General features: G+C 34.1%; 2 protein-coding genes and 1 non-coding gene across 4 annotated transcripts in view; 1 reads left to right on the top strand and 2 right to left on the bottom strand.

Moving 5' to 3' along the window:
- LOC110453378 overlaps positions 1–8,481 on the top strand; it is a 9,797-nt gene extending 1,316 nt beyond the window's left edge. Inside the window, exons 2-6 of one of the 2 annotated variants that reach the window (XM_021502295.1) lie at positions 4,753–4,933; positions 5,641–5,730; positions 7,207–7,347; positions 7,811–7,857; positions 8,379–8,481. In XM_021502295.1, coding sequence (XP_021357970.1) covers positions 4,759–4,933; positions 5,641–5,730; positions 7,207–7,347; positions 7,811–7,857; positions 8,379–8,465 — 540 coding nt within the window. In that variant the 5' untranslated portion in view covers positions 4,753–4,758 and the 3' untranslated portion in view covers positions 8,466–8,481. Of the gene's footprint in view, positions 1–4,752; positions 4,934–5,640; positions 5,731–7,206; positions 7,348–7,810; positions 8,090–8,378 lie in introns of those variants that run through there. The other variant, XM_021502294.1, reaches the window with a different exon arrangement.
- Positions 8,195–27,646, bottom strand: part of LOC110453366 — a 30,686-nt gene continuing 11,234 nt past the window's right edge. Inside the window, exons 16-30 of the mRNA XM_021502281.1 lie at positions 19,539–19,710; positions 17,830–17,929; positions 15,637–15,759; positions 15,355–15,425; positions 14,800–14,954; positions 14,090–14,153; positions 13,118–13,209; positions 12,690–12,866; positions 12,226–12,300; positions 11,812–12,021; positions 11,210–11,277; positions 10,557–10,599; positions 10,012–10,075; positions 9,613–9,689; positions 8,195–9,109 (exon numbers count right to left, since the gene is read on the bottom strand). Coding sequence (XP_021357956.1) covers positions 9,068–9,109; positions 9,613–9,689; positions 10,012–10,075; positions 10,557–10,599; positions 11,210–11,277; positions 11,812–12,021; positions 12,226–12,300; positions 12,690–12,866; positions 13,118–13,209; positions 14,090–14,153; positions 14,800–14,954; positions 15,355–15,425; positions 15,637–15,759; positions 17,830–17,929; positions 19,539–19,710 — 1,533 coding nt within the window. The 3' untranslated portion in view covers positions 8,195–9,067. The remainder of the gene's footprint in view (positions 9,110–9,612; positions 9,690–10,011; positions 10,076–10,556; positions 10,600–11,209; positions 11,278–11,811; positions 12,022–12,225; positions 12,301–12,689; positions 12,867–13,117; positions 13,210–14,089; positions 14,154–14,799; positions 14,955–15,354; positions 15,426–15,636; positions 15,760–17,829; positions 17,930–19,538; positions 19,711–27,646) is intronic.
- Positions 20,942–21,014, bottom strand: Trnas-aga. The gene has a single exon. It is a non-coding gene; the product is annotated as a tRNA-Ser (tRNA).

The following is a 27,646-nucleotide window of genomic DNA, read 5'->3' as shown; positions in this document are numbered from 1 at the left end:
AATGATATAGTCAAATGTCTTGGTCAATCAACAGAAGGGTCGTTATTTGTGGATGACTTCTTGATCTGTTACAGATCTAAGAACATGCACACGATAGAACGACAACTTCAACAGAGTTTAAACAAACTACAAAATTGGGCAGACGAAAACGGCTTCAAATTCTCTAAATCCAAAACTGTGTGCATGCATTTCTGTCAAAAACGAAAAGCACACAATGACCCAAATCTAACACTCGATGGCACTAGAATTCCTGTTGTTGAACAGACTAAATTTCTCGGCCTCATTTTTGATTCGAAACTCTCTTTCATACCACATATAAAGTATCTGAAGGATAAGTGTTCCAAGGCGTTAAACATTATACGAGTCCTTTCTCATACTGATTGGGGAGCGGATCGTGAAATGCTTTTGCGCCTATACAGATCACTTATTCGAACAAAACTGGATTATGGTTCTATGGTATACGGGTCAGCGCGCAGTTCGTACCTTCAGATGCTAGATCCAATCCATAACCAAGGGCTACGTCTTGCCCTGGGAGCTTTTCGAACAACACCTGTAAAAAGCCTGTACGTGGAAGCAAATGAACCATCCCTTTATGACAGAAGAATAAAACTTTCATTACAATTTGCAACTCAATTAAAATCAAACCCTAAAAATCCTGCTTTCAACCAAGTATTCAACCCCAAATACCAAAACATATTTACGCAAAACCAAAAACTTCTGCCAACATTTGGTATCCGAATTTTGAATTTCCTGCAAGAACTCAACATAAAATTGACGGACATAGCTGAATTTAACATATCTGATGTTCCTCCGTGGACCATTCAAACCCCCGATTTTAACTTTACATTACATGAGCGAGGGAAATCAAGTGTTATGCCCGAAGAACACAAATCCTCCTTTCGGGAATGCATTTCGAATTACCCTTCTCATACACAACTTTACACCGATGGCTCCAAAGAAGGTGAGAAAGTGGCAGCAGCCTGCTGTACTGCCAATACTTGCACTTCAGTCCGACTACCAGACGGCGCCTCCATCTTTTCTGCTGAAGCATGCGCCATTGGTTTGGCCCTCGACCATATCGATGAACACCGCATTAAAAAGGCAATTATTTGTTCAGACTCTCTATCTGTCCTACAGAGTTTACAGTTACGAGATCCTAAAAACACAATCGTACAAAACCTTGCTCATCGAATATCTCGTATATTAAAAAAGTCTAAAATAACTTTACTATGGATTCCGAGCCATGTCGGAATAAAAGGCAACGAATTTGCTGACAGGGAAGCAAAAAATGCATTGAATCTCGAACAAACAAATATCAAACTACCATACACAGATTTTAAACCTACTATTCGTACAGCCATTCAAAATGAATGGCAGAAACGCTGGTCTCTGGAGACCAACAACAAACTTTTTAAGATACAACCGAAACTTAAAACATCTATTCCCAGTCGGAAAGATCGTAGAGAGGAAGTTGTCCTCGCTCGGCTCCGCACTGGGCACACATATCCTACTCATTCGTACCTTTTAAAACGAGAAGATATACCTTCATGCCACGCATGTGACACTCCATTTACAGTGGAGCATTTTTTAATAGAATGTTCCGATTTTAAACACATTCGTGATAACTACTTCCGAGTCCCGGATATGAAAACACTTTTCAGTTCCGTGGATTCGAAGGCATTATTTAACTATTTGAAAGACATCGGTCTATTTTATAGACTCTGATGTCTTTTAACCCACCTTATCCTTTTTGACGTTATATATATATCGCATATTCCATATCATCTATTCGTTATCTCTTTTATTATTTTAACCCCCTTTTATTATTTTTAATTATCTACACATACAATGCGAATACTTTTAAAATGAACCATTTTATCTGATTTTATCTTCGCTATTCACATGTTTGTTAAAAAAGTAAAGTGAATAAATAAATCACCATGGCCCTAAATGACCACAGCCGTCGATGGGCCGTTAAACATAAACAAACAAACAAACAATCCACGTGTAAACCAACATGGCTATTTGTGTCTCATTAACGTTATGCGTTAACGTTAACGTTTAATGTGAAATATTGTTAAATGTGTCTTATTTACCTTTTGCAATCAAGCGTGTGTTTGCATGGATTATCATGGAAAATCATCAAGCGTATATCGAATGGTACCAAAGCTATATATCATATGCTCCTCACGCTTATATAATATGTTATTAAAAGGATCCTTTTTTAAATCTATTGGTGGTTTTTTTTGGTTTTTTATCTGTTGTGACTTTTGCTCATAATCTCATGTTATTCTCAATTATATATTTTATTCTACATTAGTACTAAATTAAGTTATACAAGCTACTGTGAGGTATGATATAAGAGGATTTCATTTCCTGTTGTATTGGACAATTCTTTTATCAATTACTTCCCATCTTGTTTCTTGGATTTAGTATTGTTTTTATTCTTTAAGGTCTGGTAAAATAGCATACTATTACATGTAAGACTCAACAAGTAGATCTGATCTCTAAATCGAAATTAAAAAAGACCACAGCTTCCCTATCCAAGGATCAAATCAGAATTCAATATCGATAGAAAATATCTCAGCTTCCATTCACAAGAACTAAATCCAAACTTAATTTGGATAGAATGATACGACAGTTTCTATATCGATAGAAAAATACCACAGCTACAGTAACCAACTATTGAATCATAATTCCAAATCAGTAGAAAAGTACCAAACCTTAAAATCACAAGGACTAGATTTGAAGTCAATATCAATAGAAAAATACCACAGCTACAAAACACAAAGACGATATCTGAACTCACTAAAGACACTTAAAGGCATCATATCAATTATGGACAACAACGACAAAAAGACAATTAAAACCCCCAGAAGGAAAAACCTATCAGCGGCACCATGTGCTCCGGAAGGATAAACGTTCCATGCATATCATGCAGCACATGACAAGTTTCCAATCAAACTCGTAAAAGTATGTAGGTCTTTAAACATTTTAGATACGGAAATGTCATTAAGTGAATCAGATAATGATAAACGACTGTTAAAAGATTCTTGGATAGGGTTAAAAAATTATCTTGTGTGAGATAAATAATTGTAAATTAGATGAATCGATACTCAAAATCCTAATACTTAGAGCAGTTTTTTTTATTAGCAAATCAAATGTGACAAGTAAATCTCTTAAGCAGGAGAGGTTGGGTTGTTGCTCTTGAGCAAAAGAAAGTTAATTACTGTGAAAATTACTACAATTGCGTTTTTCAATAGTGGTTGCGATGAGGTCACCCGAATTTTCATTAATTTAATATAAATTAAGCTAAGTAAATATCTTTATATTCAATAAAGGTTTTTTTTATAAATCTACAAATATTTTCAGTTGACATTGACATTCAATCAATAACCATTGTTCACGCAAATTGGAGTTATCTTCTCATAACCAGACCATAGAACGGGACAAGTTTCTATAATGATAACACAATAAGAGAAGTGGGCGGAACTAAGCAAATTTCTTGGAACAAGAGTCAATTGTATTAAGTCATCAACAGAAGGTACATTTTAGGGGGAGCAACCGAGCTTATGCATATTTAAGGCTGTTACTTCAATTGAACCGATTAGGCGTTAATATGTTTCGGAAATGGATTTTCTGTTTGCTGATCAGGCACACGAAAAGATAGTTACGAGCCTTTTGCAGAAAAAACCCTTTAATATGAGGGTCAGTTTTAGGTTAATAGTCGAGTGGAGCATGAGTTAGTATAGCTTAGATTGCTTCGGTTACTATTCAGTTTACACCTGCTCATATAGAGTTATCACGTAACAATCTAAAATGACCAAAATAGCTATAGAAAGATATTCATTAATCGAGCTAAGCTACATTAAACAATCTTTGTAGAAAAATAAGTTACATAAGACTGATGGTCACTTAACGTAGGGTTTCAAAACAAGATAAAATCATTTAAAACTTAGTAGTTATATTACTTTTAACAGAATAAATGTGTATCATGTGTCTTTATTGTAATGATAGATCCTTATACAAAGTGATTATAAGGGAGAGGAGGGGGGGGGGGTCGGGGAGGATAAAGGCCAAAACATACATGTATTAAGGTTTTCATTGCACCATGTGGCCATTTCGTATTATTTGGACTCATCTGTGGTATTAAAGGTAATTTAGAGTGTAAAATCGTTAGAATTCCGAAATATAATGTGAATAGCTGGCTTTTACACATTTCATAACGTTATAAGTTTACGTCTTTCGCTTACCACAAATGCTTTTAATGTAAACTAAGTATGGATACATGAGCGGCTTTGTTACTCACACCAAGGACCAAGCTGTATCTATGTTATAAAGAGGTTTACTAACGTGTGATGGTTGGTTTTCATGTTCGTTTATTTAACTCGAGTTCATTAATTTTCAAATTCAGTGTCGTTCACAATTTTAAAAGATAACTTACGAAAGACAGATAAACATGATACCCAATCACCACGACGTTCAGATAGTATATATGGAAAAACATGATTTTCTTGAGAATACATTTTTTCCTGTTTCCGATCGGGGAAACAATTGCCAAGAACTATGTGACGTCTTAAATAGAAGGTTTACCAATGAAATAACGCTGAGGGCGGTAACCACTAGTGGGTAATCAGTAATATTTACCAACTCCTATAGCTGGTTTATTTAATGAGTCAGGAGTGGTTGTGGGAGACATGATAAAATGAAATATTGCCGTTTATAGTGTTATCGTATTCTATTGTCTTGTAGACTGAAATGACCTCACTCACCCTGGTGGCCGTGTATCTGGTGTGTCTGTGTGTCGGAAGACACGCTCAGATTGTCCAGCGCACGGGGAAAGTGGTCGAACCGTCTCAGTATAACAGTATACAGCGTCAGAGATACGGTCATCCGTCAAGTGCCGACTCGTCCGGACATGCAACCATTTGTGGTAATTATAAGAACAGGACTTTATTGTTGTTCTGATTTTTTTTTCGTGAATTAAAAACGCTTTTTACAGATACAGCAAGTAGCATAAACGGACCTGTGACTAAAAATAGAAATCGCCAAAATCAGATCATGTTCTTCAAGTATGTATTTTGCCATTAAACTGCCTTCTTTGGAAAGTTATTGTCCTATAACTCTCACAGAATTGCAGACAATTTGAATGATATTAATCAATTTAATTTCAACAAATTAATCAATATATTCCACCGTGAGGATATTCACCTTTTATACGACATAACTACATCAATTGTTGCGACTTACATTGATTAATTGTGCTTTTTAAATCCGATAGCAAGGATGGGTTACCACAAGGAACGCGTATTGTTATTTTTTCAAAAATACACTTAATATAGTGACGTCGGTCAAAACGACGTCATTTACTCACGACGTTACGAACATGTTCTTCATATCACTACACCAATGGCAACAATGCGAGAATTGTGATACGACATATTTCTATTTTGTTGGTAAGGTTATATAGTGGCAATGCAGTGCAAATGGAACGCGTTTAATACTAACACAATTTACTTATTTCTATTTGCTGTTCTCCACTGCGTATTTTTGTAAGATACGACCAACATTAAAATATTCATATGCTGATGTATAGATATTGAATATTTTAAAATGTTGCTTAATTATTTTTTGTGATAGGTCCCCCTAACGTGAAAGCGTCTTTCAGCTGGTACCCCAAAACTCCCAGTAGAAACCAGAACATCAACTTTGTTTTGAACATCACTGCACGTAAGTACTATTTCCTCACATCAGCTTTTATTGATTTAAAATTACATTACATACTAATATATATATATATTATAAACATAATTTTACAACCATAATGGAAAAGTTTGGTTCAAAATTTATATTCATCACTCTTTCTTATTCCAATGAAAGCGTTAAGAGGTATTAATTTGGGAGGAAACTGGAGTACACGGAGAAAACCAGCGTGGTCATGCAGATAACACTTTCCTTTTTCACGTAAGATCGAAGTATCGAACCCGACCTTCTTGGTGAAAAGCCAGTGCGCTATCAACTGCGCAACCCACCCAACCATTTAATATTTCTCAACACACTTTCAGTTAGTTATTACCATCCCCGGTCGACTTTAAGCATTTAAAATAAGCCACTAGCTTATGTGATAGAGTAATTAAATGTATATTGCTCGTTTATATATTGCTTGTCTCGGGGCAGCATAGGAAGAATGTATCGCCTGTTGATATGTTTTATGTCTATATATATGTGATATGAATCAACAAAAAAATCAATCGAGCAAATACAAACGTTCTTTAACAAATCACTATAAACAAATGTGTGACTCTTTGGATTTTTTCATAAAAAAGTTCCGTGAACAATGGTTTTCTGTAGTTAGAGATTTAATAAAAAAAATAATAATTCACAGTGACTGTTTTTTTGCAAGCGTTCTAAAGATTGACTGATTAATGGCTGCCGGTTAGGGGTTCGAATCCTGATGTTTTGGAACTTTTTTTTATTATTTCATCTTAATTATAGTTTCAAAACAATTCCGCACATTATGGTCTTCTGTTGATATTTTTTCAAAAAGCTGTAGTTATTCCTGGAAAAATCTAATAAATAGTTACAGCTTTTTTGGCAATGGTACAATAAACATTTGCTAATTCAATACGATATAATTTGCACCATCATCAACAGTCTTTGTTATACACGCCCTTCAGTCACTGATGCGGAAGTATCGCGTCTAAGTGTTTGATCCTGGCTCTGATCTGTTGTTTCACATACCACTTGTCGGTGATAATATAGACACGCACACTGCGGTCGGAGTCAGCATCATTGTTGTGCGTCAACACATCTCCTACTGTGACCATTGGAAACCGGTGCTTTGGGAGGGTTTCGGCTACGTTGTGGAATAGCTTACCATCTGCTATTCGACAGTCATATACCCTAGCCAAATTCAAGCAGGACATCAAAACTCACTTACTTCTTCACGTCCGCATTTTAGATTATCTGCACAGATGTCATGTAAATACCACCATTTATTTATTCATTTATGTACACATTGAGATGGTTATCTTCTTGCTTAATGTATAATGGTGATTTTAAGCCATTTGTTTCGAATTATAACTAATACTATTATCCATATGTTGTAAAGCGCTTTAGAGTAATTTTACATATTATATGGGGCGCTAAATAAATATTGTATATTATTATTATTATTATTACACTAAACAGCTTGTTTATTTGTAGTCGTTGATATATCTTCCGGGACCTTGTCTGGTGACATATACCTATCAAAGGTCAAACAGAAGATCTTTCAGTTTAACTATCCCTTTACCTGTGAGAAATTGAGGAGGAAGGTGAAAATCACCTGTCCTATTCAAATGTCAAGTATGTAGCACATAGGCAAGAACCTACCTTAATAGTAATAATAATAATAATAACAGTCTTTACATATTCTTGATAACATATTTAGCATGAAGCTAGACCTACATTAAAACAGTTTTTGGTTCCTATAATTCAGAACATTTTTTAAACAGTCGCCATATGGACTGAAAATATTATATATCATGTTTAATATATTCACGTTAAAATATACTTATTTACGGGAACCAATGAATATAGATATAAAGGTTTTGAAACAAATGATATAAAATCAACCCAAATTATCAATTCAAGTCACTTGAAAAATATTTTTCACTTTAATTTCACATAAATTATTTTTTAATAAGTGGTTCTTTGTTGGGCAACTAAGTAAGCTCTTCTGAAAAACGAAACATTATCACCATGTACCGACCGGTGAAGATGTAAAAAAGAACGATTTTAAAATACACTTCTATCCTTATGATTACAGATCAGTATGACATCCCTTTTCTCGTCAAAGCCGGATTGCTTCCTATGGTAAGTGGTATACCTAAATTCGATAATAAACTTAGTGAAAGCATTGTACATTTGTTTCGCCCAGTCAAACTTACGCCCTTCTCCCGTGAAATCGGTTTTCACCAAGTGTTAATTTCGACTTTCACATTTAATGACTATGTTTATTATTCTGTGTACTTATATTCATTGTGTTGATACACTTGCACTCAATACGGAGGGCGAAAAAAGGCGAAGATTAAACTGCAGCGATCATTTCCTGGCCTACTGTATATCGTTGAAAGTATTCCTTCTTAAACTTTCACGCTGAAACGTGTCATAATTAACATAATGAACAAACATAAATAAAAACAAAATAAAATAATTATCAAAAACATTAGTTTATCAGTGGCACTTGAAGTATTATGGACAATTTAAAAATTTAGAAATATGGAAAACAATTAAGACGAATTAAGACAATAGTATTATAACATTCATTAATATATACAAATTATTATTGAGAAATGGAATAGTTTGCTAAAATTATATGCATATTTTCATTTAAGGGTTCTTTCGAAGTGAACGGAAAAGTGCAGAATCAGGACAAAAAGGTTTTTTTGTGCTTCAAGTTGAACATAACTGTGACTGATTAACTGGAATATATACTAATACACCTTGTTTGTTCAAAATAGTGATTTACCGGATCATTTATATCAAAGTTTATTTTATCCCCAAGAAATATTAAATGACGGATTTGACTGTATAAGAATATCAAAGGGGTTTTCAAAGGCAGACATGCATATTTGTCATGAAAGCAGTGTGCATAGACAACACTTTTCCTCATAATTTTAATTTGCAAACATATAAATTAAGTCGTATTATATAGGGATTGTGTCTGTATTTCTCCACTGACCATGCACGCATGAGAGGGGGATTTACTTACACATCACATTAACGGCCGGCATTATACTTTTTTGAATACTAGATCCGTATATTTGGCTTAAGTTGACCCGTTCATCACAAGGCAAAGGCTACCAAACATATTCAACAACTGTACGAATTGAGATTAGGAAATAAAATTTGATTACAAAACATAATTTAATTATGCATTACATTCTTTCATATTGATAATGTAAAGTAAAAAAAAAGTAAAATAAAGTTTAAATTAAACAACTTTGATCCTTCCAATGATTTTGTTCCTGCATCAGTCCCTTGTCATGCATAGTGTTGACTAGTAAAATAGTGTGTTTTCACATCAAGGCCCGTAATGCAGGTCCGTTGAGACTAACACAGTTCTCTGTAAACACAAAATAAACTACATCAAGAGATCCATTATATCAATCATATATTAAAGTTAAAATAAAATTTACGTTTTCACAAGTATACCTCATTCATCAAGTAAAATATTATTGATGCATCTTTTATTATATTTGACTGTTTATGTGGAGATTGCGCAAATTGCAAATATATTTGTGTTGCTAAAATAATCTTGTATACTAATGGATATTGGAATTTCCTCGTTCCTCTTTCAAACAGTAGGAGAAAAGCAAACAATCCTGTTGATAAATTGACGTCAGATTAGCCTAGTTATCATTTCCTTACGCATTTCTCGAATTGAAGTCAGTTATTTTGTCATAAACTGACAGTTAGTATAAATATGACATAGCAACACCCCCGATATACTGTTTGTGTAGATATATTTTCCTTTTGAGTTTGAAAACATTTTATACACTGGGTAATCGTTTTCAAAATACCTTGCATACATTATTTACTATTTGCATGCGAAGAGTAATAGCATACCTGCATCAAAACCAACTTAGGATTAACGAAGTGGACGTTTTCGATCGTAGGTAAAGCAAGCCCTTTTGCTCCAATAGCTGTGCGAAAAAGAAAATGTGAAATAGGTGACATACATGTTTGTCTGGGAATCTTTATTGGTTGCAAGATCACAATTGGTAGGAATCATTAATGCATGTTAATAAGCTATAGATAATGTTTACATGTATATTATATTCATAGCTAAAGGAAGTGTTAAATTATTATTTTCATTACATTCAAAAGATTGTATTCACACTTTTGGTAAATATTTAGGTGAATTAAAGTATGCATATAAACACAACAGGCAATTTGACAACATATTATTATGTGAAAAAAGGAATAAAAAAATAGTTTAACAAATAAATGAAATTTTCTACATACAATTGATTTTAGGAATGACAACCGTGTTCAAGGCAATTTCGATGATGAATTGTAAGACTTTGTCCTGAAAGAAATGTAACGCAGATAATATTTCGCATTTAATGATTTTAATTGAACCTATATCATCGCGAAAATAGAAGTACCTATTTTGAAATCACATTACAATCCGCTCAGGTTGTTTCTAGGTAAGAAAATTTAGAAAGCTAGATACTTGGGTTTTTGTAAAATTGTAATGTTGTTATAACCATAACATTTCTTTTATTGTCAGAATGTTACAATTATAGATATTTAAAATGATAATGACGTAATGTGGTTTTGTAAAATAAAATAATATAAGGATAATAATGTATTGTGCAAGGGCATTGCAATACACGAAAGGTCAATTGAGAGTCATGTTAACATTGAAACGTTTTTCTCAGTAATACATTTTCCAGTTATTCCTTCAGTATTGAATCACTAAAATCATACGCCTCTGCATTTGCACAACAAACAATTAATATGAAGCATAAAAGATCGTAATGCTATTTAATATTTATCACACTTACGTCGATATGTTTGATTGCCGTCTTCACTAGTTTTACCCCGAATCTGAAATAAAATGGATTACCGTTAATAGAATCTCATTATGTTCGAAATTAAACACGTATTTGATTCTGTTAGCTTTTAAAGTGCAGGAATAATTTCGACTTGAGTGGATCACACCTAATTGTACATGTCATTAAGGACACATGAATTTCGATTTCAGTTTCTGTGATGTTCCGATAGAGACTGATTAAATGACCTGCATGCAAATAATGAAGCTGATGTGGACAGTCCATTGCAAAACCATAATATAACAGTTTTAAATAAAACGTTCCGTTTAACATATTGTGATTGATAGCAATATCTTCAATGAAACATAATTCAGTTTGACATTCTAAAATAATACACAGATATAATTTATAATAATATTATATAAACATCAGTTTTAACTTATAATAGCAAGATGCTTTACTTTTTCAATATTTGAAAGCTACAAAATGCGAACTGGCACAATTCCATTAGGTAGTAGATGTTATTAAACTGTGTTTGAAACATAAAATAAAATAAAATAAATTTGGTCAAGTATACATAACCACATTTTATGTACAAAGCTGCCTGATTACATACAACTATTCTAATCCGGAAATATTTCGGGGGCAAAGTTCAAAACACTTACTTGACGTCCCGTAACTTCCCGTAAATGGTTTCGTTTTTCACTTGTACATCTGCGGAAGTACTCATGGTCTGTGAATAAGTGAACATTCAGTATTAAAGCCGGTTCTTAGGGCAAACAGGTAATATTACATTAACTTGTAAACATACGTTTTGTCCATGAACATTTGTAGATATAAATAAACATATATTATGTAGAGCTAATATTTCACTCGGGTTAAATTAGTGTTACATTCGTAGCCTGCAACTCTAGGACCTAAAAGCTGAAACAGAGTTAACTAGCAATATGTAATATTGACGGGGTAAAGCAAACGTTTAACCCCATGAGTTTAAGCGCTGTACAATATGATATCAATCAACATGATAAGTGTTAATGAATTATTATACAGAAGGTTAATGAATCATACGGAGAGAAGCTATTTCGCTAAGAATGATATAATACAGGAACAAGTTACCTACCAGGACATGTTAAAGATGGTAAATACAGAATGGAACATTTTTTACTGCATTATGAAATTGATACATATCTATTTGAATTTAACTTAAAACTGGCATGACAAAAGTGGCCGTGTTTTCTAGTTTTATCATATATGAATACATATTTACCACGTTAAATGTAAAGAGATAGGCAGGTACACTGTTGATTGAGTATTTGTATAACCTATTCCCACGGTAGATGCCTGCCACAGGACGAGCAAAGAAGTCAATGACGCCGTCTGCGTTACCAATGACACCCGTAGTAGAAACGGAAACATTAGGCACAGAGCCAATGCGCATGTGCAGATCAACTTGACAGTTTGGGTAGCTCTTGTGTAACTGTAAATAAAACAATGGCCTGAAGTAAACGAAATGCAATAGGAGTCATTTTAGATAAGACAATATGCTAGACAGATTTTTTCATAAGGATATTTTTATACATTTAAGTACTGATTGTTAACGCTTTTTTATTCAATAATCAGGCATGCGCATTACTATTCTTGTTGTATATTGTTAATCAGTAATATCAGTAATACCACATACCTCTGGAATCAGATTGCCAATACAAAGTAGTGTGTGACACGTTGTGTTTAAAACCGAGCGATTGGCGGGAGGAAGCTGAAATGAATTGCATTAGAAAAATAGGATTATAACAGGCACACATAGTAGTAGAATTTTATTTTTACTATAGTTTAAGGGAATATCAATGCTGAGACAATGTGTACACATATAAAGTCGATTGCGAAAATTTGTACCAAAGAAATGGTTCATCAATAGCAAACCATGCAGAACAGTGCATCCTATTCCAACAAACCGGTTTGTAACACAAAGTTAGAGAGTATTTTTTATCACTTTGTGTACGATATATTGCAGTTGATAGACAGCTTCCAGGTTAAAAACATATCTATTTAAGTGAAAGTTTTCTTTGTGAAAAAGTTCGGTAAACGAATCAATAAGGAACAAAGCGTTGGATAGCTACATGTAGCAATGATGGTTATTAAACTTACATCTTGGGCTGTGAGGTTATATGCAAGGAAGTTGTGTTGCTGAGCCTGGTACAGTAAACTGTTCAACATGAAATCGGACACCCAAACATACATCATCCGGCTCGTATCGTTCCATGGCGGAAGGGGTGGCGCCTGGAAAGGGGGCGGGGCAGGCGAAGACTTCCAGTCCATCTCACCCTAAATGCACATGTTACATTTGTAAACAAATCACACCAAATGAATTTACTATACAATTTAATATCGCAACAGTTCTTAATTATATCACATCATATTAAATTTCGAATTATATGGAGGCTGCTTTTAGTTTGAATCTGTGTATAGAAATTTAGAACCGCCGTCACGTGAAAAAATGAAATAAGAATAATAATTATAATGCAAAATGTTCTACGATATTCCCGTTCTTTTCTTGCTGCATCTTGTTGCTTTACCTTATGGTAGGATTCCATGAAATCCTTCTGATAAAGAGGCGGTTCATCCATACGGTAGTCCAGCAAAAATGTATTCGCAATATCAACAGTAACTGTGAAATGATTACAAAATATACCTATATATTTCAATATACTTAGTTGATCCTTCTTTCATTTTGATTCATTTACAGCGAAGCTAGCTTACATGTAAGACTTTGTTTGGATAAAAGAAGCATGGATACAGATGTTTTAAATTCTTTAAAAAAAAACAAATCACCAAAAAAGTACACACATGTTTGGACATGTTGTATTCACTTTCTGCAGATAATCACTTTAAATGGAACCATATACTGTTTATAGTTTAGTAATAACAACAAAAACACCAATATATCTGTTCTTGTAGTGGTAGTAGTCTTTTTGATAAATTAAACGTTCATACATATTGTGTTTTGTGAGGCTTTCCTAATAGCTTATACTGTTTTATGAATTGTATTTTGTGGTATGCTTTGTTTGTAGCGTATATTTTATATGAATTGATGTTTGATGTTTGATTTGTTGATATATGTAGCTTATACGTATATATATATATATACATAATATTTTGTTTATAACCTATATATTATTATGCTTCAAATGCATAAGAATTGGAATGTGGAGCATGTGCTGATAGTTAATTGTTTTGTTTATTTGAATGCAGTTTAAAATTACCTATTGACCACGAGTTAAAAGATTTTTCTATCAATTTTTAGAACAACTTTCAACAGATGTGTCAAAGTACCTAATTAATGTTCTTACGAAAGCAGAAACTACTTGGCTAGATAAAAAAAAATACATGTTGCAATGTATGCGTGTACTGGTAACATATTGACATACAGACTCATTGACCCATTCTGTATTAAGTAGTGTAGGTATTATCACGTATGCTATGTTATATAAAGTCATAGATATGAACCTCACTATAATATTGAGAAAGCTGCATGTATATGTGCGTACCTGGTAGCTTTGCCAGTGCATTCTCTCCGTTTGTGTTGATCAGATCCGTCACCACGCCACATACCTGTAAAATAATAATTCAATTTTTGAAACTACCGTTATGAAACTAGTTTTTCCCAGCTTATCTTAATCACTCGTTTTGGTCTACATGGAACCGCGGGGAGGGTCCTAGTGTAGTAGGAAACCGGAGTACCCGAAGAAAACCTAAGTAGTCGGGCAAATGACTCAATACCCTTTCACGTCCGACTGAGGAATCGAATCCCGGTGAGGGCACTTTGCTATTTTCCACCACATACATTTACACCAACAAACTGACTGTATGATATGTTTAGTGTTCTTCCGGTGTCAATTATATTAGTATGCAAATCTGTATGTAAATATATGTCATTAATATGAATGAAACGGGGCATTTTGTCACCTCGAAGAAACCTTTGACGCCGGAAAGGTCAAAATGACCGAAATGGCTATCGGTTAACACAAAAAGTGATTGAGCGAGGAAGACATTGTCATGAGTATATTTGTTGTGTTAATGATGCTTTACCAGCTTTTCTCTGTGTAAAACAATCATGAGGGAAGTTCGTGTGCGGTGTATAATAAAACTTGTAACATACACAATGTATGACTACTTTCAATAGTTGCATTTCACCATTCATGTTACATGCTATTGGTTTCGTGAGAGGAGAATAATATTTTAACTGGTTTATGCCTACCTGGCCTATGAGGGCAGACTTGATTGCGTCTGAGACTTCACTGCTGAAAAGGTTGTAGAGCCATGAGGCTCCCCCGTGAAAAGTCAGGCTCACGCTGCCTATGTTGACGCCACATCCGGAGGCACTAATGTGAGGGCGTCCATTAGCATCCTTGCCTATTGAATATCAAGTTAAGGTTTCACAAGATTGCATATGTGTTTAAAACCCTTACAACTCTATTAAATAGAATTCCAATCTGACTGTGTCTACCTTCAAACATAATCATTATATCGTAAACTAAATATGTATATTTTATTTGTTAATATTTTAATTGCGGTGATGTATTTTTTTCTCTCAATTTTTTTATTTTTTTCCATGCAAAAATTATTCATAAAAGATTTAAAGTGAATGAGTCTCGTTGCCAATTATTGCAAAACTTAATGATGCATATAATAAGTGATTAATAGCAGGTGCATTTGGTGGTAACATTGACACGTGTAGTAACTTAGTATGAATATGAAAAATATTTGTAAAAGTTAACAGTAAAATTCCAACTATTCCAAAAACATTTCTCACCAATGGCGACATTTTCATGAAACGCCAGTCCGCTCACACTCGCGTAGAATGTTCCACTGTCAGATATGAATCTACAACAGCAAGACGTTAAAAGTTAAAATACTACATATTGCGCTATTTATTGTAGGTGATTTTAACACGCGTTTCACGCCATGTTTAACGCGAAAATGAATTTGACTCTAAAATATACTTGACTCGGAAAATACAAAAAAAACAACAACACAGTATCCTAAATGCATTATATAAATGTTAAGGGAATACCTATATACTTTTATTACTTACAGTGTTTTATATGCCCAATTGCCGTGCAACTGCATTGCTGCATTGTTCCCAGCCCAGAATAGTCCATTCGGTGGTTTTAGGGTTATCTGACTGGCCGGCTTGTAAAATTCAGTGACATGGAGTCTGCAACAAACATAGCAAAAGACATGACACCCCTTCAACACTAGTTACAAAATATAAGCTATTACTGTACACATTTTATGTTAATGAGATTAGTTCAAAAGGGGCGCAATGTTTTACATATTTTGCAATTCACTCAAATGTTTTATTGGTATAAGAACCTATACTTTTATTGATAGCTTCTTGAGTGTGAAATGAATTGTGGCTCGGTATTACTACTAGTTTATTCATAGTAAGTTTAGCGTACGCTTTATTATAAACGAAGTGTAGATCAGGACTCTTAATAAAAGGATACTTGCCACATCACAAAGTGATTTGCATTTACAGTTGTATTGCAATTTCATTTTTATGACTTGTTAATTGAATGAACATTTAAGGCTTTAACATTTGTTGATACGGCGGCTGGGGCCCTGCTGATAGTTACACATAAATCTACCTTTCTACAATCAAGCCACAAGGCAATGGGCACCAGTTTGATGCAATTGATACGTCTAGAAAACCATACTGACATGTACATAGGTTAAAGTACAACCGAGACACACAAAAGACTGCTGGCTGTTTTAAACCCATCAAGTCATTGCATGTACATATCTAAGTCAAGTAACACTTCACTACGTGATCCGACACGCATAAGAAAACCTGCTTTATACGTACACACGTGATGGGGTGATGCGACACATATACAACCGCCTGTTTCATAATCAGTGATACGATGGCCGACAAGAGCCTGACAAAAAAATATGAATTTTCATATCTTTTTGTACCACGGTAAACTTTTATATGGTACACAACGAAAAGATATCAGTTCACATCGTACAGTGAAGTGATGGCGATGAAACATATCAAAGTTACTTTGTGTGTGGGGGGGGGGGTTGCAGAAAAGAAAGAGACGATAGAAAGAGAAAAGAGAAAAAAAGTTCCCATATTCTGCGAGGGTCCCCCCAGAAGTCGCCTTTTATGATAGCTTGCAGTTGGATAAACAGATAACAAATAGCTATTTGTTTGTGAATGTATAATGTAAATAATAACTGGAACTACGATATAAACAACTACTTTTGATATATTTAGTAAGTCGACGCGGCAACACAAGTGAACATGTTTACCGCACCATATATTTGGCATTTTTTTTTTATTTATGACTCACCAATGTTAATAGAGAACAAACATTGAAAATCGATATCTTAATTGTACCGACTTAATTAAATGATATACGGCAGTCCGCTACCTAAACATTGATATGATACATGTAAGACGTATTTAGCTGCCCTCAAATGTAACAGGATTATGAGCCATACTTAAAAAGTCGTAATTGTATAAGGGGATTAAATACGTATTTAACATCATGTTATCTACCGACGGACACGCTAAGAAGATAAATATGACATCCTGCTATTTATTCTCTGTTGGGAAATGGTTATTATCATAATTAGGACGGCATTCTTCTCTTCTATCTACCCGCTGATGTGTTTGGGTGATGGGGATTATCTATAAGCAGTTCTGATGGAAGTAGAATTTTGGGACATACATATAATAAGACGTGCTGCTTCCTCCCATCTAATGCGATAATATATACATTTAGTTTGAATCTACCCTTTGTTATTAAAAAAAGATGAAAAATATATATGACATTCTTCTACAACGTAACTATCATCTGCAGTCATAGACTAATGAGACACAAAAAAAGTCCATTTTACTACAATCTGATGTGTAAGGGTGACCGAACATACATATTACATCTACCTTTCTTCCCTTGTACCTTTTAGGGAATTTGTTCATATATAAAAGGTGAGATAGGTTGGGTGAATGTATTACTATATTTTATATCATACCTGTTTTACTAATATTTTATATACTTTATGCTTTTATGTCAAGTTACTGTATATTCTTTTTTACATGTATTAACGTTATTTGATATATGACACCAAAATAAACAATATTGACTTGACCTGACTTGGCTATGACGGTTTGTTAAATAAGAGTTTATTATGGTAAATTAGTGATACAAAGGACGGTTTACTATCTACTATTTTGTATGCAGCTCTGTGTATAGCCCAAGCGATGACTGTTACGTACCCTGTGAGGTGATAGGTGACAATACTTGCAGTTCCGGACTGGTCTGGAATCGACACTCCGATGATAGCCTTCGATAATATATCGAGGGCCACGCTGTTTGCTGTAACAATAAATGTAAACCTTGACCTTTCCAGGTAATAGTACATCGCCCGATCGACAACTAATGGCCAGGAGAAACAGGTTATCACTTGGGATTACGTCTATTGACTTAGGTGATTATCTCCTCTTATATCAAACGTCAAAACATTGTTCTGGATGTTGCTTTATCAGTATATTGGGTAGGCAAAGTGCATATTTAATATCAAATTATATCAGTAATATAAAATGAACTAATTTGTTAAGTTAAATAAAATAGCCTTGTGGAAATAGCAGAAAGCTGTTCAAGAGGAGAACAAATAAGGCCATATATAGTAACTTCTTTAGTAGAGTTCTAGAGGTGTGGAACAGTCTACCCGATAATGTTGTCAATTCTCCATCTGTGGACACTTTTAAGAACAGACTGAATAAATTCTGGTCGGATCACCCAACAAAAATCTGTGTTATCTCTGTGGGAAAACCTGTTTAAAATTTCAAGATACCTCGATTTAATAATCTATTCTTTACATTGTAGTGGAACTTGAAATTTATTGATGATTTATTTTTCAGTGCATTATTACTTCCCAATTCATGTTTGTTATTTCAAACATAACTTCAGCATATTTGTTTTGTAGCTTTGTTAATTGTTTTTATTACTTCACCTGTTATACTAAGTATTAAATGTTACTTTGATGTTGTTTTGTTTCTAACTTGATATATATATATATTAAAAGTATATTATCTATCTATTTCTGAAATAGCATTATTACTTTTTACGCAAATTAATGTTTGTGTGTAACTATTATAGTTAAGAAACATCCCTTTCTATGTTTACGTAGAAAGATCGTTACTTATTATATAAAAAAATGAAACAAAATTAATTGCTGTTTATTTATTTTTTATTTATTTTTATCTAAGTGTATGTTGTTTATTTTTATACATTCGATTACTTTTAATTTTTTGTACGTATGCATGTCTGTACTTGTGATATAAATATATATAAAGCACTATTTGTTGCGGTGTTTACGATAATAATCATGTTTATTGCATTATCCATTTCATGAATACATCCAAAACATATATATTGTTGTTGTGTATATCCAATTATATAGCGTTATTTGTTGCTGTTATATTACATATTTATGTACTTGTTTTGTATGTAAATCGATTTTCAAGTTTCTGTCTGTAACTTACTCTGATATGAATTATTCTACATAAATTCTCGTTTGTCATAGATCTATACATATGTAGTATGGTAATGAATGCGTTGACTTAATAAATAAGTCAAAACTATATGTGTGTTCCTCCTCTAGCTGGTTCTACAAATCGTTCGATATTCAAGCACAGTGAACAATAAAGGCTCCATTTTGTACTTGATATAATCGATATATAATTATATATATGCATGACCGCAGCTAGATTTTCAACATCCGTCCGTTTATAACTGCACGCGTGTAACATAAAACCATTATTACTGTACGTGTTGTTTACATTTACATTGAATACGCTCAAAGTATATGTGTTATTTATGTCAATGTATGTCGTTCACGGTGTAAACACTGTCTTATTAACACACGTTCTATGCACTATACTTACTATGTAAGTACTTATATGTTGTTATTGTCACTGCTTACCGTAGGTGAGTCCCTCAGAAGTGATCCTTGTCTTGAATCCCGGACTGACCGATGCTGTGCAGAGATGACAAATGACCACCAAGAGAAATACTGAACGTGCTCTACCCGCCATGGTGTGGTCAATCGTCAAACGTCCCGGCCAGCGATACATATTACATTGACTTAATTTCAGCTACGTATGTATATGTGTATAGTATACACACAGCTGTATTCGCTATAAATAGAACTGTACTAGTATCTGTACTCAAACTAGTTCCGCTCTAGTAACCTAGCAGGCAAAGGGATTTGAATACGCTTTTCTCACGCGTCATGGACACGGATGTCAAAACGAGGTTGAAGGCGCACAGGCAGCGCCACCTAGGAATTGTACAACATGGCAGCGAAGCACTGTTGTGTGCCTTTTTGTTACAGCGACAGCAGACATATAGGAAGGAAAATATCGTTCCATGTTTTTCCTAAAGAGGAGTCAGTCCGGAAGATGTGGTTAGTCCGCATCAGACGAGACGAGGGCTCGCTGTTCAAGGTATTTGTATTGAATATACAGGAATGCACCCCCCCCCCNACAGGGACGCGACCTCTAGCCCAGTTATCAAATCAAAATAAGCCTAATTATGTTGACACATAAGCAACAAGACATTTTATTTATCTATCCTTAAAACCAACAATATTCCTAATTGGTAAAGATACTTCTTTGAGAATACATTGTAATCAAGCTAGACTGCAATAAGTTACACAACAAACAGAACAAAGTCTCCCCATTCTCAGGGGGAATAACTCTTACAGGTAAATCATAAGCCGAGACGTGCAGTTCGCTTACCGTTCAATTACAAAAACATGTATACATATATTTGTACAATATAGATTTGCAATCACAACACAGAAGGATGCTTCTATTATAAATTATAGAAAAGCATGTCTCACAGGTATATTCAATCATATATGTATAGTTAAATGTGGTTCAAAATCATTTGAAAACTGGTATAATGTACATGTACAGTGGAATCTAAATGTAAAGCTCATCGTTTTATTTTTCACCATGTTTGCCAACATATTTTAATTTCCTTTTATTCATCTTTAAAATTCCTTTATACATTTCCATCAATTCATCGCCAAACGCCTTTATAGTGCCAACTGTATCCGGACAAATGGTGGCAGTATATATAATTGTAACAGGAGAGGAAAAATGAAGGGCCAAACCGGGGTTCGAACCCGGGACCTTCCTAACTCTAGACGGACGCTCAACTAATTGAGCTATCTGGTCGCAGACGATCGACCCAGTCCAGTTTCGCTACATTCTCCCTCCTTTAACAAAGTCTTCGACCCCAAAGACACACGAGACCCTATACCACCTCCTGTGGGTATATTTCGTTGGCCGCCAAATGTAACAGGAGAGGAAAAAGACACGGCCAGACCGGGGTTCGAACCCGGGACCCTCCGAGCTCTAGACGGATGCTCTACCAATTGAGCTATCTGGTCGCCGACGATCGACCCAGTTCAGTTCCGCTACTTAATAATATAATAAAGAGGTTTTACTGTTCACTTTTTATCATAATGCACCAATGCACGGCGCATGTTTACAGGCAGATACAGGAGACAATGATCAGAAAGCAATATCAAATCATTCCTTACTCCAATTAAAGTGTTGATGTCAATAAACTTATGTTTTGCAAACTTTAATATTGATTTTACTTTTAATCGGAAAATTGTATTACATAACAAGTTCGTTATTTAAAAACAAAACAGTGTATAGATCCCAGTCCAACTTCAATGCAGTTTTGCCTATATACAGTAATCTATCGATTAACAAAGGATGAGTGTCTATAATGCCCATTTTTGGGCCCCGTTATATTCGGATTTTCACCTCCTGGCATGTACAATCTTGTCAGTGTATGGTATTGATTTTGTAATTAAATTAATGTAAAACAAAGGAAATATGTTTATTTCATATTACAAGGAAAAAGGTCAAATGTAAATTTCGACGGTATAATATTATACGTATTTCGTGTGATATTTTTCTTATCAAAGTTGTTTGGGGTCACGGTGGCAGAATGGTTGAAGAATCCGACCGTCTACGATAAATAACACTCCAGTAACCGGTCACGGGTTCGAGACCTACGTGGGACTGGCCGTAGGTCGGTGTTTTTTCTCCGGGAACTCAGGCTTTCCTCCGTCACAAAACCTGTCACGTCCTTAAATGACCATAACTGTTAATAGGACGTAAAACACAAACAAACCAAATTTAATATGTATAAGGTCCCATGAATAGATTCACAAGAGCTTAATTTAAGTCGGAGCTATTTGTACTTGACAAACCAACATTATGTTCGTTTTCAAATACTCAAATGAAGGGATTTGCAAATACTAAGATCAAATGGAGAAGTGTGTCAGTGTATAGTATCTTTTTTGAAAGATATTACAATATCATAAACGTTTCTTTTATTTGTTTTTCTATTTCTATTTCAAGAAATGTAAGGTTATTCTCACGTTAGTCTCTGCTTTGGTTTAACTTAGTTTGAGTTAGTTGTATTTGACTAACCATAGGTAATTCCTTTAAGTTTTAAATTACTGTAAACTGGGAAATTTTCACCGCAAATTGATTTTCGCCGTTTTCCCCCTTCGCAATGAGGACGATTGTATCATAACCGCGTAAAATAGTAAACGGCAAACTTTTATAGTAATAACATTTAAAGGGCGAAAATTATCTTTTGCGAACACGGATGTAATATGTGAAGGGAGAATATTTGAATAAAGTTTTCCGATATACAGCAATAGTGTATATACATTTTTGTAGATTTAACAGATCCGTAAAGCCATATTTCATAAAATCTGCACATAACGCATAAAATTGAGCTTTCGTTCAGTTGCATCATAACTTGAGTATTGCAAAGCATTATTCTTTTTCAAAAACATTTGATATTTTTGTCGATAGTTTAAACAACACTCACATAATATAATATGACTCATCAGACTGCTGAAAATGATTACCCATCCCCGACCAGCATCAGAGGAGGATAACTTATTACTGTCTGCGGTATCTGCATGTGAAGTTACATCTAAACATGCATTATTGACGTTAACAACGGTGTGGTAGCATTCTCAGGTGTTAGCGTTGCTCTGTGATTCGACAGATCATTTCCGCACTTGTCGTCTTTTCATTTCAACAAATTTTATTGTTTAGAAAACAAATGGATTGCACAACAGGCAAGACTATATGAGTCCTCTCCAATAGGTACCACCTATATACAAGTCAATGTGAATAAAGTAAGTAATAGATATCATAGATAGTAATGTATATATATAAAGAGAAATAGATTTTAACATGCAAGCATTGATGGTAGTATTACACAATATTCAGAGAGTAGAATGATAACATCGGGTAATGTATAATGATTAAATATGTAAACATCTACTCAAGCTTATACATACTTGCATACCCACATGCCTACATGTCACACACACCCTCACACACCCTCACACATACAACACATCTATAAAAGATGTGTACTCAGCCTAAGTAAGTAAGTAATATACATTATTACAAAATTACTACATATGTATGTCATAGTGATATATATGATATCCAGACTGTACAATAATAGAGGTCTTCAGTGAATTTCACTCACTCAATTATTATATTATAATCTCTTAAAACGTTCAGTACCATTTATATAGTATTGGACATTAGTTAAAATAAGTTAATTAATATCCTCCGACAGTGTATTATCACCTGAAGTTAACAGAGACCAATACGGTCATGAATTTCATGAATTAAATACTTAGAATTAGAGTAATTAGGACAAGTAATAAAAACAATGATCAGTATTTTCAGCAGGTGAACCACATGCACAAACTTGTCTTCCGATCCTCTTACGCCATTAAGGATTGTTTGTGAAACGCATAGTAAAAGCACCGCTAAAAAGTCAAATGGAATTAGACAAAAAGATTTATAAACCACTCATATAAAACATAACACAGATTATAATACATTCATGATGCAGGCATCCGTTAATGTTTTACTGCTATTTTGTTTACGATTACTTGCTAAGGTTATGTACCCTTGCTTACTAAATCTTTATGTCAGAGATATATCGAATGGTAAATGTTAATACTTGGTTTTGATATACTCTATATAAAACCTCAATCAAAAAAACAACTTTGGTACCCTTGTGCATGTTATAGGAAAGCATAACCTTTTATATACCACTGCATGTCGTAAAAATGAGCAAATGTGGGACCCTCTGCGAAATAAGGGTTTTGTTTACTCTGTCTGCTAAGAGGACATCGAAGAAACCGACATTGATTTGCTTCCTCAATTGCAACACTGCCTTTTCTGTTTTATTCCCCTTTCCTTTCGAAGTCAGAAACGTCATTGAGAGAACACAAATGATATCGGCATTCCTAAGGGTGTTAAAGAATAAATGATATTTGCTATATACTACTCTACCTAGGTTTGACATTGATGCTACATCATGAGTTATTCATATCAACACTGTTCGATATATAGAAGTTTATTTATTTCTTTGCTTAATGTTCAGCATTAAGGGGAACGGCAACAATTGGTTCACCCATTGTCAGAATAATGTGAACGGGCAGATTGCTATGCTGGGTGCCTTCGGCAGGGTATTTCAATTAATTGATTAATGGGAGATTTGCCGATCATTTTGAACCAGTATATCTCTAAGTAAACTTTTTAAGATGAGACAGCGTCCTTCTTCCTTGACACACCCACTTTTCATGCCTTTTCTGAATTGTGTTTGTGTGTTATACTAATTCGCCTTTACTTCCTGTATTAATAAATACACTTATAAGTGTATAAGAACCCGGAAGCATTACCTGTGGTCTGAGGTGATGCGAGTAATCGGGACGTTTAATATAGCATTACCATTATTATTTTGTTAAACGACTATCGTCTACTCTATATAAACTAAAACAAATAATGAGAAACTTCCTGGATAATACTATCTTACCTGTTATTTAATTTCCTGGTAGATGTACATTTTTAGTACGATAGAGCGCCATCTATTTTTTAGTGTGCCCCTGCTTTTGGAGCATCTTGTAAACAGAAAATATCGCATTACACATCATATTTTGTAATCAGATGGCTGCAAAGACTTGTAGTCGTAGACAGAAGGACTGAACTAATAAAATCCGGATAAAAACAAACAAAATTGCAGTTTTTAAGGAATTCTGGGTAAAAAAGGTGACTGACTCCTCCACTTCGAGCTAAAACGTATGATGTATGAATACAAAAAGTTACGCAATTGACATTCACTATTTTTCCGGAGTTATGTATGACATACACAGTGTTCTGACATGATGTCAGATGTTTTATAACATACCTGTTGAATCTTGTGATAGTAATACAAGCAATTTTGAATATATTCGTCCGCGCAATAAACTCGTGTTTTCTGATTCGTTAGAAAAACACAAGTGTGTGGTCTTGCATATTTGTATACTGGGTCAGCGTCTCAGATATCAGGACTACGCAAGGCCCATACTTCATGAACCCCTGCACACATTTTGTTCATATTTACAATAAAAAATATCACACTGATGACCAATTTGCCTGGCACCTAATATTGCGGTGACATTTGATGACCTATGCATTAACCGTCTGTTAAACTAACATTGTTAGGACATATACATACAAATAAATATATGCCATATCGATTCATATCGATTTTACATGTGAGATTTGGTAACCTATATTTTGACTTTTGGTTTGGTTTTTACATTGCAAATGAAAAGCAGTTCGTAAAGATTCGAATCCATTTGCCGTAAATTACCTGAAACATCGTGCTACGAGGTCATTAGCTTCTTGTTATGCATTGTCATAGTTGTGTATTTGATAGAATAACACTAACCAAGACACCATTGTATATGCAAATGCTAGTTTGTCTTTGATAGATAGTCTTGTAACGGTTTAGTAAATGAATGACTTACCTTTTTATCACGACAAAAAACGAGGAGGTTGTAACAAGTATTGTCAATTCGGCCACTTAACCCTGTTCCCTTCAACCCTAAGCGTAATGAGGCGTAAGAAAGCGGCATCATATAAACTAGGCCACCTCTTCATTTTGAAAACATATGTATGTATCACGAGATGTAGCTAAAAACAAACCTGTATGGATGCATTGGAGCGAGGAAATGTTGCAGTAGGCATGACTGGGTCATTTCGCCAAAAATTAGAGAAATGAGACAACCAATTAAAATCATGTTGTCATGAATATTAAAATTGTTTGTAATTAGTATTATTCCTATCGAATCAGAGGTGCAATCTTAAAATGGTACTTGATATATAGCATTATGTAGGTTGGTTGTACATGCCTTAAGTATATATGGGTACTCCAGATTGAAACGGGGTTTATATCCTTGGTGCGTATACTTACAGTGCACATAACTCTTATATAAAGACAATGTATACCTTCTATAGACAAGGTGTACATACCTTTACACAGATGTATATAACTTATATACAAAGTGCGTATACTTTATGAACAAGTGAATATATTTCATATACTTGATTGGTATGCATATCTTATATGCGGTACTTTTAAACCGTATTAAAAGAAGGACTTCAATAAGGGAATGTTTACCTTATATACAAGGTGCGTATATTTAATGAAGAAGTGAATATAATTGGTATGCATATCTTATATACAGCGTTTGTAAACCTTATTTGTTTAAATTATATACAAGGTGCGTATACTTTATGAACAAGTGAATATGTCTTATATACATGATTGGTATGCATATTCTATATACAGTACTTTTAAACTTTATAAAAAAACTATCGATAGGAGGATGAAATATCGGTCGTGAAATATGCATGACATTTAAAATGAAACTATTAAATATATTATGTTTACCTTATATACAATATTTGTGGGCAAATAAGTAATAACGACAGAGCAGACAAGGGCTTTGTCAAATTTTCACGGCTGAAACATGAACACTTACATATCACGACATTTGAAAAAAAGGTGAATAGAAACAAAACGACAACATAAAATACAAATCCAAAAAACACAGTAACTACTGTTCAGATCTAGTGCCAATATCGGACCACACTATCGTTATAAATTATGAAAACTTTATATACAGGATGTGTTTAAACCTTATATCACAGAGTGTCCATTCATGTTCGTTATAAACAGGTTGTGTTCCGTTTATACTGGTTATACGGGAAGTGTTCACCTGATGTATACCTTTAATACATGGTGTGCATTCTCTATGTAAGTTTGATTATTCTTTATGTGAAGTGTATGCACACATATACCTAATACATATGGTTTGAAATCGTGTTAATATTTAAAGGGTTTGTATACCTTTTGCTAGAGAGTTTATCTTTAGATGGTTCAGAACACATGTACTGAGCAAGAATAACCGTACCGAGTCTTACACAGGTAAAACCAAAGTGGGCTATCTGAATTTTCAAAAGTTTGGTAATGAACAAATAAATTCATCAAGACACTATATATAGTTGAACTAATATTAAGCTGAGAAATGCATTAACTAATATTACACTTCACCGCATCTGTGTTTTGTGTAAGTCTCATATCTTTGTCATTACACTTATTCGCCTTAAGTGTAGATATCATGTTCATTTTACCCTTTTAAAAATACGTTACTGTCATTGAGATAACTTATTGACAGTCATACCGTCCCCGCAATGAACATTAGCTGACGTAAGTGCAAACACCTACAATATAGTTATATTGAGGACGGACATGTTATGTACAGCTAAACTCTGAGTACACAAAGAAAAACCCGCCATGCTATCGGATTTAGAAAACGTGCAACTATGCAGTCATACAGATCGCCTGACCTTGGACCATCTAAACGCTGATAGTGGGTTAGCTTTACAAACATGACTGAACAGGAAGGTATGTGATAACATTAACAACACATTGGTCCATTTTTAACGTCAATATAAGCGATTTTTTTTATCTTTATTTATTTTGTCACTGTAGATCATTTCTAAGTACAAATAAGCTTGGAATCAACAACAGCATACACACGTAACAAACGTTTTATTAGCAGTAAACAACTATTTCTCATGCAGTTTTGCTTTTCATTGCATACCTGGTATATCATACAAATACCAC

Source organism: Mizuhopecten yessoensis, unplaced genomic scaffold (genome assembly GCF_002113885.1).
Source record: "Mizuhopecten yessoensis strain PY_sf001 unplaced genomic scaffold, ASM211388v2 scaffold7283, whole genome shotgun sequence".
Lineage (NCBI taxonomy): Eukaryota > Metazoa > Mollusca > Bivalvia > Pectinida > Pectinidae > Mizuhopecten > Mizuhopecten yessoensis.
Note: the sequence above shows the minus strand (reverse complement) of the source record. Positions and strands in the feature narration are given on the sequence as shown.